Raw genomic sequence first — 20,078 nt, 5'->3', positions numbered from 1 at the left:
TCCCTCCTTCCTTATCTGTCCCACAAAAATGTTGCAAACAATATATGGTCATTTAGCTTGCCAAAATCAAAATTGGAAACCAGGAATTTAATAACTAGTGTATCCTATTAAGCAAAATACTCTTTCACTTCTCTGGTAGCTCATTCCTTCATTTTATAACAAAATTTTTCTTAAAAGCTCGATTTCTCCACAAAGATTTTCTACTTTTTTCACTGTTTAGTTATCAGTGTATTACAGTAGAAAAATCAGCATATAAAAATCAGATTTTTACAGTCTTAACACACATCATAAAATAACTTTTAGTCTCCTTCCAGACTGAAAAGCAGCTTAACACAAACATAAAGAAACCTATTCCTCTGAAAAAGAAATTCCTGAGTTTGCTTTTTCTGAAAAGTACCTAAGGCCTTCATTCCATCAGAGATCACCACCAGAAAAAAAAAAAGAACAAATCTGACATCCAAGACTGCAAATCATCATTCATCTATGAAATTCTTACTAAACAAAAAAAGTCCTATTAAGGCCATCATTTCTGCTAAGATAAACCAGACTTCAAAGAATATTTTGTTGGTAACAGTTCCTTATGAGGTACTGGTAAAATAAAGGAAATCAATATATTAAATTCTGATATTCATCAGCACTATATTCCATTATAAAAAGATATCCCATTTCAAATTTTGATACATCAATATTTATACATGCAGGGAAACATTGCAAATATTAAACTCTTCATAATGCATTCCCAAATCATCCATGTATAGAAATTTTAATGGTGTAGAATATACACTTACCCTCCTGAAGCCTAACCACACTCCTTTTCATTAAAGTAACTACACATCAACAAAGGATGTCAGAAGACTCACTGCACTGTCATCATCAATACTTAATAGCTCAAATGCAATATTTATACAAAATAATCCCACTCCCACATTAGCACATAGGGATATTTTAATGTAATAAACCTACGATGGCTTATAATGCCAAGACCACCAAAGATTTAGTTGTCAAGTGGGAAATATATTTCTATGTGTGCACTTCAGAAATAAACTCCTAGTTTATATGTCTGAAAAATGGAATAAATCCAGTTCTTTTAACTTGTAAGAGAACAATGTCTTATTGTATCAAAGTAAAAAGCTTACATAAGAACATAGTTACTTCCCTCTGCATGCCATTTTCCTGATTAATACTTAAATGCCCTCAATATCAAGGCCTCTAGTGTAGCTTTACTCTCAAAAAAAAAGGGATTTTTCTAAGTGTGTTTACCCAGCTCCTCCATTTCTTCTATGCACTTTTAAGACTTATAACTTCCCCTAAATTACAATGAAACATTCCTAGGCAATTTCTGAAATATTTTTAGGTATTTCATTGGTGAAACAACGGACATAGGAAACAATGGTAGAGAAAGAGGTGTAGGCATAATTTTGTTGGCAAATAGGAGTAAGCACACAGGCATGAAGCCTGTACACAAACTGCAGCAACGATCACTGCATTCTTAAATTTTACTTCCTTGCAGGTGAAGAAAAACTAAAACTATCTGCTATAGTGACAAAAGAGAATAATATCACTTGTAAAGGACCAATGGAAGGAGTAACAAAAACTTGCAAGTGAGCAGGAGATTGCTCCATAATAGAAGGGGGTTTTAATGGCAGAAATGTTAGAAAATTTTTCTCAGCTGAAACATCTTTTAAAAAAATTAACAATTAACAAGAAAGCATAATGACCAGATTAAATCCTCCAAAATGCTTAAAGAACATAGGGAATGGAACTTCTGAATTACTGTGATGTGCAGTGTCTCAGTTAAAACCATTAAACACAAAGACCTTACCCTCTAGCTCAGAAAGTTCTTGAGATGAGGATTGCTGGATGCAGTCCTGTGCATTCATTTTGTTCTTTACATGACCCCTACCTCATTGTCAGAGCTAGGACTGGGGGTCTGATACTATAACCCAGTGCTGCTGCTATTATTTCCTGTTTCTACGTAAGAAGAATCTTGCTAAAGCAGAGTTGCTTCTAGCATGACCAAGTTAATTTTGGGGCACATCCAAACTGAAAGAAAAATCTTGACATTTAACTTCCAAATAATTATGATGCTTAAATTACTGATAAAAATAGTCTTCTAAATACTTTTTAGAGGCACAAGTGCTTTTTAAATTTACATAAAACAATGTATACAGACTAGAAATCTATAGCTCAGAAGAAACACATTGCTCTCTTTTAGGCTGATGTATACAGAAAATTGTAAAATAAAAACAAAACTGAGTGCTTGATTCTGCCCTTTGGAAGATTAGTGTCTGTCCAGGCTGAAAAGGTCTCCAATCACTATGCACAATTAGGACAGCAGAATACAGACCAAATCAAGCCCTCCAAACAAAGAATTTCTAAGCATGTATTTGATATTTTTCTTAGTTATTCCTAGCAATGAAGGTCACTGAAAAGCACATAGCACACATTTTACTTACACAAAATCTCAGGGCTATACACTAAAATGCAATATTTTTCCTAACTCATGCACAGCATGCTTGAATAGATAAAAGCACAAAATTATCAAGTAATCATTGCACATGTTACTGAAAAATACAGCAGCATCCAACTCTTACTGAAGTTGAGGGAAAGCACCAATTTAATGTATTTTCAAGTGTTATCAACTTCATCACAGAAATCTTGCTATTTGTAAAAATCTATTAGTATGGGAAGAAAAACCATATTCGGAAAAGCTATAGAATAAAAAGTGCCAGAATTCAACTATTTTGGTAAAGTGAATAAACACATAACACACAACTAAACTTACAAATCAGTTTTCATAAACATTTATCAATTTAACAGTTAACGAGAATAAACTCCATCATGAAGCCATGACATTTATCAGAAATTGTCTTTTTCCCCTCTGATATTTTTTGGCAATTTTTATGTAATCTACTTATCTATAGGTTTTAAAACATGAGTAGACTCTTCACTCTTCTTCTGAGGAGCACAACCTTTGGTATGGAGCCTTGAGAAAGAGTTGACTAGGTGCAAAGTTTCCATAACAGAGTTAATACTATAAATGGTAAAATATAAACTTAAACTTGGATGAGCTTCTTATATGAAAACAGGTACAGTTAATTGAATCAAGGACCTAGTTATTTAGAAAGGCAAGTTTTTACAAAAAGTATTTACAATCTAGGCTTAGTTTAAAAGAGTTCATGTTTAACATGCAAGTAAAATACATGCATTTAAAACAGGAGCAGCCATCAAAAACGTGGCATAAGGTGATACACTCTTGAAGTGGAATTGTCTGAGAGCAGCATCTAATAATTTATAATCAAGTCATTACATAGAGATGTAGATGGATTTATATTTATTTTAATGATACAGAATCTTAAAGATTCTAATCTCAATTTTATCTTCTGGACGGAATAATAATATTCATTACTGTTTTAACAGTTTGTGAAATTTTTTTTCACTGGCAAACCAAAGCTAAAAAATCCATTTCTACTGAAGCATCTACTACAATTATTACTGCTAAGATGTCAGATTGTTAAACTGAAGACAACAAATCTTCAAGCAATGCAGCTTCATCTGTAACACACAAGTCCAGAACCCTCAAGAGAGAACTGCAACCCTAAACAGAAAAAGCTCTTTTAACAAATATTCCATCACAAACTTAAATTAGCACAGTAACATTAAAATTCAAGGATGCAACTTTGAAGGTTTTCCTTCATTGCTGTAGGGTGTTACCATGCACTATTCACCATTAGAGTAACCGGGAGTAGCAAGGAGAAGTGTGGAAAAGTTTGAAACTTTGCAAGTCTTTGCTAAAATACATGATCACAGCTTGGTGGGGTACGTCCTGAAACATCACTGTGTACAGTCACCTTATGGACTTTAAACCCATGGACTTTTTACTCATTATTATCCCAAAGTTCTAGAGGAGAAAGGATAGGAAAACTTTTGCTTTTATACACTAAGATTTCCCTTTTCTTCACATACTGAGAAGGAGTTACAAATTGTACAGTGCAGAAACAGCTGATGTTCCATGGTCACCTAACATGTTGAGTGCTGACCCTGTGTTGGAGTGTCTGGCACACTGAATGCTGCTTGTCAGTTGAGGAAATGCCTCCTCCAGACAAATGATTCTGCCCAATATCCAGGAGACTGAAGTATCTAATTTCAAAGTGACCTCACTAAATACTTCAGTGAAGAAAAGGCATCAGCACTATACCCTGCAGTTACACAGATTATGTGTAACTGTGTGCAGACAAGGACTATGAATAAACAAAATACTGTAAAAATCATTGATAGCTGATCAAATTCCTTACCAGTTGTATCTGAGACTTAGCTCACAGAAGGACAGATGAGCTTCAACTGCTTGCCGAGATACAAACAAAATTTGAAGCAGTCTCAATCCCAAATATGGACAAAGGGGACTAGATACATCCCTGTAGAGTCCCTGTGTGGACACTAATTCAGTCGTTGCTCTTCACCCCTACTACACTTAGGCTGCAACCTTCAGAAGATAGTTTATCAAATCCATGCTTTAACTGATAACTTTCCTGAGAGTTTCAATGTAAAATAGTCTCTGAAATTCTGTTTCTCCCACAACACTACCCTGTACTTAATGCCCTTTTCTTTGTACATCATACTTATTTCAAACTATTCCAAAACCCACAACTTTTATGCACCTTTTTTTTGCTTTGTCCAGAAGCTGATGTCCTTACATGATTCCAGAATTTGCACTGACCAGTACATAAACAGAGAGGCACGCACAACTTCATGCAGTGCTTCAGCTCTAGCATTTGTCAAGTAAAATGAGTACCAAGGTCCTGCATTTGAGATTTCATACATATATTTAAAGTAATTACTTGGCACTGAGAAGCATATAACATTTGGATCAACAGTAACACTGCTGCAAGGGTTTCTAGAAATACCCTTGTCATCCATGTGTCACATGGTTATGCTAAAAACACCTTCAGTGGTACCATTTCCACCAGCTGGACAGTTCATATAAGCATATTTGTGAGGACTCAGAATATCATGCTTTTTTTTCTACATACAATTTCTGCTAAAAGGGATATTGCCTGCTTTGGTTTCATTCAAATATCACCTGTTCAAAGAAGCCACTGAACTGCCCACTAAACAAATATTGAGGGGTGTTTGTGCTACTAACATAACAAGCAGAAGCTCAACATTAGCATTTTCAGATACACATGAAACATCGTATGGAAGCCTACTGTACCTTCTGAGACATCTAACATTAACTCCCCCAAATTTCCTTTCCTACTGCTGTTTACCTAAATGTCACTGCTTTTGCTGTATCACTATGGGAACAGTAGATGTTCCTTCTGTTCTTATATAGCCACTACCAATCCCTTTTTTTTTTTGCCAGAATTTGCTGCCAAAACATTCTACGTTCTCAGACTTAAAATATAGCCTCTGACAACAAAATTCACCAGAAAGTGTTCACCAGAAAGACATGCAAAGGATTTCCAAATAAAGGCAAACCAAGAATCTGTTTTCAAAGAACTCTCTATATCTCATTCTACTGATCATAGGAACCCTATCACCACACCTGAATGTTTCACAGCCTCAAACTTACTTTTCCTTTTGATATCCTTTTAAGCAGAAAGCTTTTTTTATAGGTGGGAAACTGAAACACTAAAAAGAAAAACAGCCAGTCCAAGAACACACAAGCTAAGGGCAAATCAAAAACTTCAACACTCATTCCTGAAGTTTTTGGCTAACATCTTGTCTACCTTCTCTTACCTTTTTGGCTATGGCAACAAGGCATTTGATTTCCTTAACCCACATAATTCAGTGTTCCTCTTAGATCAGACAAGCAATTCTGTAAGCATGAAAATTAATAAAACCTCATCCCTACAGCCTGGCATTGGTTGATGGGTACTGGCATGACACGTGGGCTCCTGCTACAGCCTGCCTTCAGGAGAAAAGAGTAACACAAAGTTTCTCCCCTCCTGTTCTCAAAAAACATGTAAAAATAACTTTGAAATATCTGTTGATTTCGTTTCAACCAAACATGCTGCATTTGGTTACAATCACATGGTCTCAGATGTCACAAGCTCAAAGATATGTATGCATAGCATGTGACTGCCAGAGCTATACCTTAGCTACGTCACAACTCGTGGTCCAGATGTTTTTCAACCACATTGATTAACACTCTCAGCCACAGAATGCTTAGGAAAAGTACAGAAGTGAGAAGCAGCTGAGAGTCTTTTACTACAGGAGACAAAGTCCTTTAAAAAGTCACAAATATAACCTATGCTGACAGACCAGGTCTGTGCATACTTGGTCTATCTATGCCCAACCTGCATTAACTCCAGGTGTTAAGCTTGCAAAGCCTCCAGCAAGTTCAGGGTAAGATCTTCTTATTGTATTAAGAATACAGGAAGCAAGCATGTCTGATCCTAAATGGGCTTATACCAACACACACATCACATTGCAAACATAAAACTGAATCACAAGCCAGTAAGAGAACATTTTCTAGGGAATTTGTAATTAAATGTGATAGCTTTGTTATATTTAAGGCAAATTGTAAGAAATATTAAGTACCATTCCATTTGGAACATAGAGGAACTTTCTACACTATGCCTCCATTGCACTCCTAATGCAGGCCAGAGACTTAGTACCTTGAAGTATCCATCTTTGCTCTAAAAGTCAATCAGAGCCCAGACTGCAGTAAGAATCATTTAATACTGTGAGGCTTTTGGGTACAGTTGGATCAAACATTGTTCTTTTTTATTACTGACTTCTTTCATTCAAGTGTTAGTGGTTTTTTTCAAGTCAGTGTTGTGAAGAGATTTTTAGAGCTTATTTTAAAAAAACATACAAGATCTACACAATTTGGTAGGTTTTCTTTCAGCTTTTCTTTTGCTATAAATTATTGAACAAATAAAGCTACCTAAACACAGAGCTACTAAAACTTCTTGGGATGAAGATAAGCATATAATTACTTAAATAGCATTTCATGATTAATAACTGACATGCCATACATCACTGGTATGTGTTTTAAAGGATTCTGGATAAATGTTTGAAAAAAATAAGTAATGGCATCATAATAAATCCATCAGAGTGAAAACAGTTCTAACAAAATGTCTGATAAGCATAATACAGCTTTGGGGTATTTGCTACTCAGTACCTTGGAAGGACTGCATTTTCTGATTAGCTGAGCGGCATAAGATGCAATCTTGCTAGAGGCTGCTGCACTGCTGCAGCCACTCAGCCAACCCAGAAAAGCATAATTATTAAACTACTGAACCTTATTAATGAACATTTCTCATGCTTATGTTCTTACATTGCTAAGAGCTTTTCAGTCTTTATGCCATACAAATGTTACAGGCTCTGTATGCTCCTTTGTGCTGCTGGATCTCCCACTAAATTTTACTGAAATGCAACCTGGTAGTTCTGTGCGACATATTTAAGCTGCCAAGCGTGATAAAATTCAACATACCACCTGTTTTGCTTCAGCTGTCCTCTTATCAGAGGATACAATTGGTCAAATTAATCTTTGGGCTGAACAGCTTTCCTCAAGATACATCCTATATCAGTTTCTTAGAAAATATGCAATAAAAAATTTGGAAATTCTGATCTTCAGCAAGTTCTTTGTCATCATCCCTTCTGCTATATGGATCAACACTGATCACAGATTGTACTGTGCAATTTACCAAAGTAACAAACTGCAAGATCCAGATCCTCAAGAATGACATTATCAAAAGGTATAATTTTACAAGATTTCAAGCTTGTAAGCAGCTCTCTTACATTCTCTCACATGAATAGTGACCACTCTGAAAACCATCATGTAACAGCAACAGAGTTAGGCACTGCCCAAACCTTTAGGTCTGCAATTAAACTGAACACGTACTTGCTTATTATCTTTTTAAAAAGTAAATAAGAGGAAAAAATCTTGGTTCATAACTACATACAAAATCCATGCAAATCAATCTGCACATAATTTCAAATTTCTACATTACTATCAATCCCTACAGTATTATTCTAGAATACTCCCTACTAATCACAAACAGGCAAATCATGTATCCATGTCAACTGTGTTGATATCATTGAAAATGTTATTTTCATAGTTAAATTTTGAGCATAAATCTAAAAATCTTTATTAAGAGTTTGATTTCAAATGCTGAAGATGCAAGACTTCTGCAAAGAATCAACCTCAGTTTAATGAAGGCTTCTTCAAGAAGAATGAAGCTCTAGAAGCACTTTTCTTCATAAAAATTACCATGAAAAAACACTAACAGTAGTGAGATGCTAATCAGTGCTACTAACTGTATTTTATACAAGCAGGAACTAAGGGCTTGCTCTCAATCTCCTCTGAAGGGCTGGGGGAGATGTTTGCATTTGCAATTCATTAAATGAAAATGGTATTGCAGTGCATTACACAATAACAAAAAGCACCCTGTCACTGAAAACCAAATCCACTATCAATATATATATATACACACACATTTATCCTTTCTCCATGGCCCTGTCCCTCCAGATGGCCAAGCGAAAGAAAGGTTTGGTGTAACTTAACAGCTACATGAGTCTTGAAGTATCCAGGGGCTGACTTTCTAAAAGCACACAGAACGTCTCCATTTCCTGCTCAAAATAAACAATCAAGTTTTGACCAGCACTTTTAAATGCCATGGATCCCAACTCTGTACATGTCAAGACAGTGCTCACACACACCAAGACACCATATTAAAAAAAAAAAAACACAGCAGCAAACCTGTTTTTAAAAGAATCATCTACATTCTACATATCTTAGAGTTTTAAAACAGATTTTATAAAACAAATCCAAGTAACATTTATGGCAATCTACTTTTGGTGCGGCAGAGATAAACAGCAACATGTAAAATTCTCAATCGTATGTGTTAATTACTTGACTAAAATCTTCAGAAACAATTTTAAAGGTTTCTTTTAGCATGGGAGCTATTGTCAAGGAATAAAACCGTAGTTTAGTATTTTGTTAAATTTACGTGTTCAATATTGTTTACATACACTCAAACTGGTTTTATAACCTACTTTTGCTCAGGGTTTTTTTTCAGAGCATTTGATAATCAATTTTTACTCTATTCCCATAGTTAATATGAAAAATACAAATTTCTCCCACTTGTCTTAAATGGCCACTTTAGATTTTAACTACAATTTTAACACCAAATCTATCTACTTTCCCCACCAAGCATTTAACTGCTACAGTAACCAATAAGAGTATTCTGTGATTCAGATGTACACAGATGCACTTTTTTCATGGTTCATCTATTCTTTAAAGTTTTGCAGGCACTTTTATCAAGCAGGGAGTGAGGCAAAAGAAGAGCAGGGAATCACTAAACTTCACAGCACAATTAAATCAGAAAAGAAAAAAAAAAAAAAGCAACTTCTAGCTGTGCAGAACTATTCTATTTGGGAGATGGACTTCAGGCTATAATTGAAAAAGAACTCGTTCTGGTGTATCCTGTACCTCCACTAGGCAGTTTGCCAGCAATGCACTACCAGCAAATCTTTCCAAGGAGAGACAAGCCCCTAGCAGGAATTCCCCATAGGAACAAGCTTGCAACTTTTAACATGGAAAAAACATTTCCTTTCAAATGGGAATTAAGTACATCTTTGTGAGCAGCCTTCTGGCTTGGATAACTGAGAATCTATCTCTTGCATTTATTAAAAAAAAATAAAAATTGCAGTGCCATTAACTGAAACCTGAAAAAGTACCTTGCAGACCTTCTTCTGATACTCTTGCACTTCAAACTGCTATTTTTATCTATGTTGAAATAGCTAGATCCTACATTGGATTGGGACACGCAAAATCAAGAAGTACAAGGACTAGTCTCTGTTCTTCCCAAACCTCTACAAATCCAAGTGACCCTTCTACCAGTCAAATTGTCAGTCATCTTAGTCATATCTTTCCTTCAGGAATGTTGCTTTTCCTAAGCCAGAATGTGAAATTAAATTTGTTTCATTCGCCACTTGAGATGGGCTTGACACAGGTAATTACATTTACCAAAAAAATTCAAGAGCTACTTCATACTACTGGAATAATGAGGAGCAGCCGGAATAAGCCCAGGAACTGACTGCAGTGGGTGTAAAACACTACCCACTCAGAATATTTGTCAGTTTTGCAAAGGTGTGCATTACAACACATAGGAAAAAAGTGTTCTAAATACATCACCTGCACTGATAAAAGTCTAAGTAATCCATAATAATTATTAAATTATACAATAAATTATATAATCATAATTAGCTAATGCATAATACTAGAAGTTTAGGGCTGCCAGTAATATTAAAAAGTGATTTATGAAGATAAGGCTGCGCACAGTATTACAATATTTTTTTTAAGAATTGCCTTCCAGAATTGTCATCTCTTAAGGAATTCTTGCAGCTGCGTAAAGCTTACTTACTGATGCATACTGCCCCATCTAATCATTACCAAATAGCTCTACTACTAGTACCCAGAAAGGTAAATCAGGCTTCTCCAGTAGTTAAACAGTTACTTCTTGTTTTTTAGAATGAGAAAATAGATGCCAGGCTGAGCAATGTACATTAAAAATAATAGGGGGGGGGGGGGGGAAGAAAAAAAAAAGATCAGAACTATCCCTCAGAGCATTTACGTATGCATATAGACATAAAACCTGATGAGGAGAGAATTCAATCTTCTTTTTAAGCCTGTGTGAAAAGCAACAGCTCCTAACACTTGTGTTTTTCAAAATTAAGTAGACTTTCAGGCCCCCTGGCTACTTATACACAGAGCTAATAAATACATCTCACTGTCTCAGATCAATATGCAACCTAAAATTCCCATGATAAACCATGATAAATGAAGTTACAATCAGATCCAGTATTTTTAAATCTTCTTTCAAATTAAACTTGATTACGCCTTCCCTTACAAAGAATTAATCTAATGCCTTTAGTGTCAGCATTTAGGTAATTGGCTAAATAGACACAAAACATTGTAATGTCTCCATCATGATTTCCCTTATGCAAAAGGAAGTCTTTTCAGTAGAGTCCAAATTAACCTTAATCTCTTCTGAAACCTGGCTGACTTTTCGTCAGCTATCAGAGACATTAAGAGAAAGCGTTAACTAAGAATCCAAAAGCAGAAAAGTGATCAGAAACTCAGTGACAAAATGAAACTCAGATTGGAAGATGTTCTAAGTGAGGGAGAGACAACCAAGGACCCTGGAACTGAAACACCAAACATGGCTAAGACAGTAGATATACATAGAAGTCTTTCTAAAATACATTCTAGAACATGAAGCAATTAAACAAAAAACTTGAATATATCATTCTAAATGTGGTTAAAATCAATAACATTCTGCAATCATCTTTTCAGATGAGCTACATATAGAGGCTAACTAGATGCAAGGTAAAAACCAGAAACCTTTTCAATGGATGGATTAATTGGTCATGTGACTGTAGAACTGAATGAATCATGGGGTTGCTAATGAGATAAGGATAGGAAGCCTGACACCTCTAAGTCAAGAGTTCAATCGGCTCTTATCAGAGTACTCTGATGCTGTGTCCTAGATTGAAGGCACAACTAACAGTTCAGGGACAACTCTGGCTTTCCTACTGCTGTAAGCACTGGAAGATCCAACTCAATCTTAGAGAGGAAATCTCATAAAATAGGATACAAACAGTTCCCTTTCTGTAGCAGTTTCTCCCACTACAGCACTCCCAGTCCCAACTGTCTGGGTGAAAAAAGTGTCCGAGACCATCATCTGACTTCCTCTGTAAGCACAGGCTGGAGACCTTTAGTGCAGAAACTCACTCTTTTAGAGGGTTCCCTACCAACAATGGTAGCCAGAAACCAGACTAAAGAATCCTGCTATCAGCAGCATAGTGTCTTTAATTATAATTTTGTTCTAGCCCTTTATGCATCAGAGTCAAGCCCTTTACTCCTGTGACTTTGCATTTGCCAATTTGCTGTAATACATGCACAGAAGTCTCCCAAAATGCACAGGTTCTCAATCTCTTCTCAGGTAGAACAGTATCACCAGTGAAAACCTTCAAAGTCTTGTCACACAAGATGCAGTACAACCAAAGCAGACTGATAGCAAACTTCAGGGGTCAAAGTCCTCAAAGACTCAGTCTAGATGCCACCTTATTGTTCTTATTTACTTATTTTTTAAAAAAGGAAAGAAAGAATAACCAAAACCATTTAAATCACTGCCAAAATCCAGACTTGTATGTTGCCTGTCTGCCTGCACATTTTAAAAAAGCCCAGTGCTAGTCAAACCTATGGGAAAGTCAGTAGAAGGCAAAGCACAGAAGAGAACATGGTCGAGCAGAGTGTTAGAAGATAGAAAACTTGAGGTGGGAGAGTGCAATAGAGCAAAGCATGCTGCACAAGAGGACAAACAGAAGAATAAACACAAGGGAAGCCAGAGGGCAGAGACAAAAGATAACAAGAAAAAGAAATTAGTGGGAAGTTAACAAAGACAAAAGACATGAAGGGAAATAACATAACACAGACAGGGAAAAAATGGAAAAGACAAAAGACAGATATATACAGGAAACCCATCCTGCCAGAAACTGCTTCTTATCAAGCTCAGACACGAAACTGCCAAGGACTGAATCAAGCATGGAAACTTCAGCTCACCTGAAACTGCCAAAGGCAAATGTAAGAAATCACATTAAAATACAAATGAAGTACTGAGCTCAAGGATTTAATCTCAGAGTACACTGGCCCTGTTCTACTGTAAAAGGGGAAAAGAACATCTTTCATTCACTAATAGATTCACTCATCTACTTGCAGAAGAACTGGGCCCACTTGTGGAAGAATGTTAACTGATTAGGGACTAATTATTAAGTAGAATTCAGAATCAAGAGCACTGTTTTTAAAGTTCATTGGTATGTATTGCACTCCATGCAGTAGAGATATGCAAGAACTGTTACATTAAAAAGTATACAAGTTATCTTCCTCCTACCTCCCCGAGCACACACCACAGACAAGCTGTTGTAGACATGGGATGAGAAACCTTTCCACAGATCACAGGACTGTAACACCAGCATGTAGTGAAGCACCATCCAGTGAAATTTATCTCTGCACTTCTGCTCTGTTTAAAATGCATTGGTTTGTATCACCCAGTACTAACATACTCTAAAGAGAACAAAGATGACACCAAATCCACTGTGCAAGAAAATAGCTGTAGTGGACACTCCACACTCAGAGAATGGCAAAAAGGCAGAAGTTTAAGCTTGTCAACCTAGAAAATCAAAAGATAGACAAAAAACATGTAATGAAAGGGACTCCTATCCTACCATATTGACGATGTCCACACAGAATTTAGAGTCACCAATGCAATTAATTTCTTGTTTCCTTTTTGTATCATAGGGCACGTCTGGCCCTATCACAAAAACCTCAATCATCACTACTTGCATCTCAGCAAAGGTGTGTGAACAACACAGAAACACACACCTGTCCATGAGTACACCTGATTTACACTGCGAGTTTTCTATATACAGTCAACTGTTCCACAAACAAGGGTGTGAAACCTTCTCACAGACATCTAAATATATTTAAGAGAAAAAAATAAATTCAGATTTAAGAATAACAGATATCCAAGATACATCTATTTTTTAAAAAGCATTTTTTAAAAATGCATACAAATTTACTATTTCTCTTAAGACACGTCTACCTCCTTAATGTGTTTGTTGTATTTTTGGTTAATTTGTGCTAAAAATTCTTCTGCCATTATTTCTGCATATAACTGACTTTGTGTTGATGAGACACCACATGTTGAAACATTCATCAGAAAGTAAGAACAGAGCTCACTCACAGCTCAGGCAGTGGTTAGCTTGTTGATATACGGTGTTTCACTGGCTCAGTCACAGGTGAAGGCAGACTCAGAAATAGTATCTCAGGTTTCTCTTACAAGTCTTGGAAATTCCATCATACAGAAGCTGTCTTCTAACTTCCCCTCACACAGGGAATGCATATCCATTCTGCATGTACAGCCTGGACTGAGGCTGCCATTGCAGACTTCCTGAAGTCAAAGAACTGCTAAACTTCTCATCTACTTGAACAATCATCTTCCTAGCCCAAGAAAAACTAGAAAATTTCCATCTGTGGTTCCCACTTAATAGTGTTCCATGTTTTTTTGCCCTCTGGTACCATTGCTTCCTCTTTCCATGGCTGATTACAAACTATGTGTATTCAGTATTTGCAAAAAAAAATCCACGTGTATATATATATAAAATTTTTCTATTTATAACTAGGAGACAGTTCAGCTAGCTGATGGAAAGCAATTAATCTATTCAACCCAATGAAGCAACATTGATTTACTCCCTAAGAACCAAGCCCTAGATATAATATCCATATGTGAAGTAAAATTTATAAAGTTGAACTTTTGGGGTTTACATAATGAGGAAGTTGCTCCTCTCTCTGGTCTCTTCTCCCAAAGCACAAAATGCTGCAATCTCTACAGTGTCTATGGATGCCTGTGTCCTGAGAGAGGAAAGTGTGGATAAGAGACTACGGGGTTGATAGGACCAAACAGCTGGGCTGGAGAGAGATTATCTTATTTTCCTCAATATTTTAATTCAAATTAAAGCCAGAGTGGGATACAGTCTCCTACCAAGATCAGTCTGGCAGTGCAGGGCTTGCAGAAGATGAACATGTCTACATGCAGGGGGTTAAAATCCTATCAAACCTATTTGTAAGATTTAATACTAATGTTTAAGATTTGGTCTGCTTTTTAGACCAGTATCACAAAAGATCTGGGCATTGCTGAACAGAATAATTTCTAATTCTTCTTTAAGACAAGTGATAGCCCTCTCTGAAATATTTACCTATACATACACCTCAAGCATCAGGAAACTAATGCTCAAGCAGTTTTCCAGGCAAGCCAGAAGATTTCTAACTCAGCTCTGCTAAGTTAATTACTCACAGTAAACTTGAATCCACACTAATAATTCAACAAAGTGGGTCTACATTAGAAATAATGCCAGTCAAATCCCAGAGAAAGAAACATTAAGTCAGATCACTGGTTACTGTATTTCATGATGTAGAACCTTAGTTGTAAGAAAAGCCAATGCTTCTCATTCCAGAACTATTTCTTTTATAAGATCATGTATACAGGATGTGCCCATGTGTTCCCTTATCAAGCTTAAATCTGTCCCAGCACCTGAAAGTACAGTGTCAGGATAAATTCCATCCTTTGAACAAACTTAGCGGAGTTACTCAACATCAGTATAAACAGAATGCAAGTTTAAGTGAGGATTTGAGAAAATTTAAATACGTATAATACATCTAATACGTATACGTATAATTGGGGATGTTCCAGATCCTTTCTACTTAAAATGGATAAGGATCTCTTACATAAAAATAAATAAATAAATAATTGTTTGTCCCAGCACCTGAAAGTACAGTGTCAGGATAAATTCCATCCTTTGAACAAACTTAGCGGAGTTACTCAACATCAGTATAAACAGAATGCAAGTTTAAGTGAGGATTTGAGAAAATTTAAATACGTATAATACATCTAATACGTATACGTATAATTGGGGATGTTCCAGATCCTTTCTACTTAAAATGGATAAGGATCTCTTACATAAAAATAAATAAATAAATAAATGTTTGCTTAGACTACTTGGTCACAGTAGATGAAAAAAAGAAAAATCATCAGGGTTGAAAATGTCTCTTTCTATCTAAATTCCAGTGCATTGTAGAATTAGGTCAGAAACACCAGACGTTTGCCTAACAAAAGTAATGCTAAAAACATTTCTTACTAAATTATTAGCCTCTGACACAAGTAAGTGCTTTAGCCTTTTCATATAATGCTTTACGAAATTAGTTATTAGCGGATCACTTGCTGGATTGACAGCTATGGAGATTGGTGCCCTGAGTTTCTCAGGGAAAAAAAAAAAAAAGGATAAGACTGTTGGTTGGATACACAGCTACATACATCATTCTTTACATTGACCTGAATTATTCTGCCATTTGCCAGCATTTTTTATGTTTATACTTGCTTAATCTTGATAAACAAAAAAATAAACAAAATAGGTCATCTGCACAGAGTGGTCACTTTTAGGAAAATAAACAACTCTATACACCACAAATTATATAAACATGTTCTCAAATAGATGGCCACATATCAACCTTAATTTTTCACGTAAAATAATCCATAATAAGCAACTTACAGGTCTCTAATTCTTTATCTTGTGAACAAACCTCTCCTCCCCCACAAAATAGAAGTCACATGCAGATTTGAGTGCACAGAAACATTGAATTCCACTATTTCAAGATGGTGTTTGCTATAAAAATGAAATTATTGCAATGTAACTCAACAATGCCCTGGGGTATGATAGCCTTTATAAGTTTTACTAAAACAGATAATTAAAACAGATTTGTTTTTATGATACTTTTCAAGCACACTAGTACACTATTTTCAATCAAAGAAATACACCTCTACACACCACTTACTGTAGTACCATCCCTTTCTGAAATATGACTTATATCAGCAGCGACCACTTTTTAAATGCACATTGATGTTCCTATCACTTTAAAATGTATTATGTAAGGTTTTCCACCATCCTCTCATTCAAAACTAAGACACCTAGTAAAATACACAGCTAGATAACACCACTAGAAATTGAAAACAGACCAGTATATAGTATATAAGTATACTAGGAAAGGCATTAAAACTTGAGGACTGAAAGAAGTGTCAGAAGCACAGTAACAGCAAGTAAATATATTTAATCAATATAAGCATTAGAAACTCCAGTTCAAGTTTTTATACCACACACACATACTTTCAGCACAATGTTACAGCGCATTCTCCTCCAAAGAATATCACTGCTGAAAAATTCTTCCTTTAAACTGAGGGAGCATATATCAAAGCTTTTTAAAAACAAAGCAATTCCATGGACATTTTGTGTTAAAGTATCATTACAGACCAATTTTATTTTTATACTGAATAGTCACAAATACTAGCAGCTAATCATGACCATCAACTTAAAAGTATAGTATTATAAAAATATAAAATAAAAACTCAGAAGTACTTACCAAATTATGATTAGTTGAATTAGAATCGTCTTCTGGGAATGGGATGTAAACAGCTAAGGCCACACAATTGGCAAAAATAGACAGTAGTATAAATATGTCAAATGGTCTGGAAAAGTCTTGTTAAGGAATTCATGAATTATGAGTATCTGCAAACTTTTAAGTCAAATTCTCCTTTCAGCATCAACACTTGTTTTACAAGTCTTGCTTTTAAGGCAGTCTTTTGGCTGATTGCTGTGACAAACACTTCATCACCTTTAGTTATATCACTATACCGTATTGTTTTTACACTACAATGATCTTTCAATGTCCTCCTCTTCTTAAGAAAAATATTACTCTCACTGCCACATTACACTCTATATTAAATTCAAGAGATTAATTAATATAAAATAAGGGCTGAGTTTATATTCACAAAGCCTATCAACAGCTGCTATGCTGTGTACAAAAAGTTACAACAGAGTGCACAGCATTCTCCAGACTGAAATAAACAAACGGTACCAGTGCATGATTGACAACTTCAGTTTATGATGTAGTGCTACTGGGACAAATTCTGCCCTGAGTTATTCCACTTTAGATCCATAGTAATTTCATTTAACTGACCTTAGCCAAGGAGAGGCCAATTTACTGAAATTAGTTGGACTTCTACCAGTTTAAATGAAAGCACAATCTTTAATTTGCAATTGAATTATGTTCAAAGAATTGAAAAAAACAAGACCTATAAATGAGTAACAGTTCCTACTGCCAGGTTGGCTGTTCTGTTTAAAGTAACAAAATGAGTTTTACTTCAGTAATCTACTCTCTTGAACAGCTGTTTCCTGTTACAGGGATGTTGCCATGGCTAACAGGCAAACATTTTTCTCTTTGTATTTTCTATTTCAAATCTTTGCTTGAGAATTAGGTACCAAATCAACATGCTATCAGTTCTGCCAAAGAAATCCACATACTTCCATATCACAACCACTGAACCAAAGATAAAGCAATCTCTCCCAGCATACAATTTATCATGAATACAGGCCAGCACATCTGATGTCCTATCTACAGATGTACATGCCTCCATACATGCTTGGTGGTAAACATAGGTTGTAAAAGCTCAGAAGATTAATATATTTCAGACACTTGTATGTACTTAGAATGAGTCCTTGGCTTAACTAAAAATCTTCCCTATTTTTAGTACTTGGAAAAATCTTTTTAAAAAAGATTTCTACTTCTGACTCATTTGCCCTAATGGCAATACACCAAATTGCAATAACCAAATTGCAATATGAAAGATACAGGTTTGCCATCTTAGGTCATCTCCCAATTAACACTGCTAGATGCACTCCTATACATCCCTTATTTGGAAGGGCAACAAATGCAACCGAGATTTGCTGGAATATAATGCAATCTTATAACTTTATGAAGTTCTGAATGTGTTCCCTATCTCCCCCAGTACAAGAGGAACAGCTATAAGCTCTTCTGACTTTGAGCTACTTACTTCTGCAGAATGATAGCCTCTTAATTTGTGTCACAGTGACACAGAGTATCTTTAATGGCAACATAAGCAAAACTAACTGCTATCAACATTAATGACAGTTAACCACACCTGCAAGCAAAAAACGTGTTAGCTCTGATGCTGTAAAACAATCCCCTTTATACATTCAAAAACACAAGGAACACTAAAAACATAACTGCATCAAAGGATACTTCCATTCTACTAGACTAATGCAGGCTCTTCGTATTGGGTTGTTGAGGGATAAACAGAAAAGGGCGCGGGGTGGCCGACTATTAGATGTGTTACCCTGTTTTTTGCTCTTGGCATATTGCTGGCGTTTTCTTTGGGACAAAGATCCTACAGGCTGGGCTGTGGTGGTATTCATATTTTGGGCAGCCTTTGCTTGTCTAGCAGCATCAATTGCAGCTTGCCAAGACAGAACAGTTTGCTTGGGTGGTGCTGAACTGTTTGACTGAATAGCTGGTCCGTCACCAGGGAGAGGAATTCTGGTGCTACTTGCATAGTTTGCCTCTGTGGGACAAAAGAAAACAGTACTTGGTTATAATTTTTAATGCTAAAATGTGTCATATTTCTGACATAAAGATTATTTTAAGACCTCTTGGCAGTGTGATGCTTCCATTACATATACTACAGAGCACAAATGTATGCATATATATTTATACGTGATTGAACAGTAGCAAAAAATGTTCAGGAATCAGTTTTATAACTTCAAGTTTAGTCCAAGTGTCAAGACAAGTGCTACACAAGCACTTCACATTTTTAGTCTTCTCACTGTCCTGTTTCCTAACTGGATGGCAGCATTCCTGTCACCATGTTTACCTATTAAAACATACCTCCTCATTTTCTCACTACATTTTAAAATTCTTATGTGTTGTTCAATTAAGAATAGCCAACATGGGGGGGGAGTCAGGCAGAGAGCAGAAAGTCCTGTAAAGAAGTTAAATATTGCCCTATTCTGCATTCTCAAAGAAGAATCTGTGGATGCCTCTCACAAGTGAAAAATTCAATGTTGTCTGCTGATAAACCTGTTCATAAAGCACTGGTACCCTTTCCAGTAAAAATTTCAAGTGTGATACCACTGTAAAAAGATAGAGGGTTGTTTTGCTTTTTCACCAGAATTTACAAAATAAACGGCACCTTACAACGAACAATAAACTGCTTGTTATCCAGATGACAGCAAAGAAGGCAAAACACCACATTCCCCGCAAGGATCTTTCCTTGCCAGCTCTTAGACTAGAGCAACAGAGCCTACTCCTACGTACACCTGTAGGAAGGAGAGACTCCTAAGTGAAATTCAAAACTTGAAGATGCCTGGGTGGGGGGGAAAATGGAGGAAAAGCACCATATATACATGCTGGGAATGAGGGCTGGCAGACGGGATGACTGTGACACGGATCTACCCAGGCAGGAGAGGAAAACAGCTCCCAAGCGATGCTGCTCGTCGAGGGGGGGAGCCACAAACAGCGCGCCCCTCCTTTTTTAGACGGGGGGGGAAAGATACAACGAGAAAGACGCGAGAGCCGCGAACACGCGTGGGTGCGGAGCGCGCGGCGGGGGCGAGGGGAGGCGGGAGCACTAAGATGGCTCCCCGGGATGGCGGCGGGG

At 36.3% G+C, this 20,078-nt stretch overlaps 1 protein-coding gene across 1 annotated transcript in view; it reads right to left on the bottom strand.

Moving 5' to 3' along the window:
• CACNA1D (calcium channel, voltage-dependent, L type, alpha 1D subunit) overlaps nucleotides 1–18,984 on the bottom strand; it is a 154,843-nt gene extending 135,859 nt beyond the window's left edge. Inside the window, exons 1-2 of the mRNA XM_009993306.1 lie at nucleotides 18,665–18,984; nucleotides 16,985–17,090 (exon numbers count right to left, since the gene is read on the bottom strand). Coding sequence (XP_009991608.1) covers nucleotides 16,985–17,090; nucleotides 18,665–18,837 — 279 coding nt within the window. The 5' untranslated portion in view covers nucleotides 18,838–18,984. The remainder of the gene's footprint in view (nucleotides 1–16,984; nucleotides 17,091–18,664) is intronic.
• Between the last annotated feature and the right edge of the window lie 1,094 nt (nucleotides 18,985–20,078).

Source organism: Chaetura pelagica, unplaced genomic scaffold, assembly GCF_000747805.2.
Source record: "Chaetura pelagica isolate M959 unplaced genomic scaffold, ChaPel_1.0 scaffold630, whole genome shotgun sequence".
Taxonomy (NCBI): domain Eukaryota; kingdom Metazoa; phylum Chordata; class Aves; order Apodiformes; family Apodidae; genus Chaetura; species Chaetura pelagica.
This window is presented reverse-complemented; position numbering and strand designations above follow the sequence as displayed.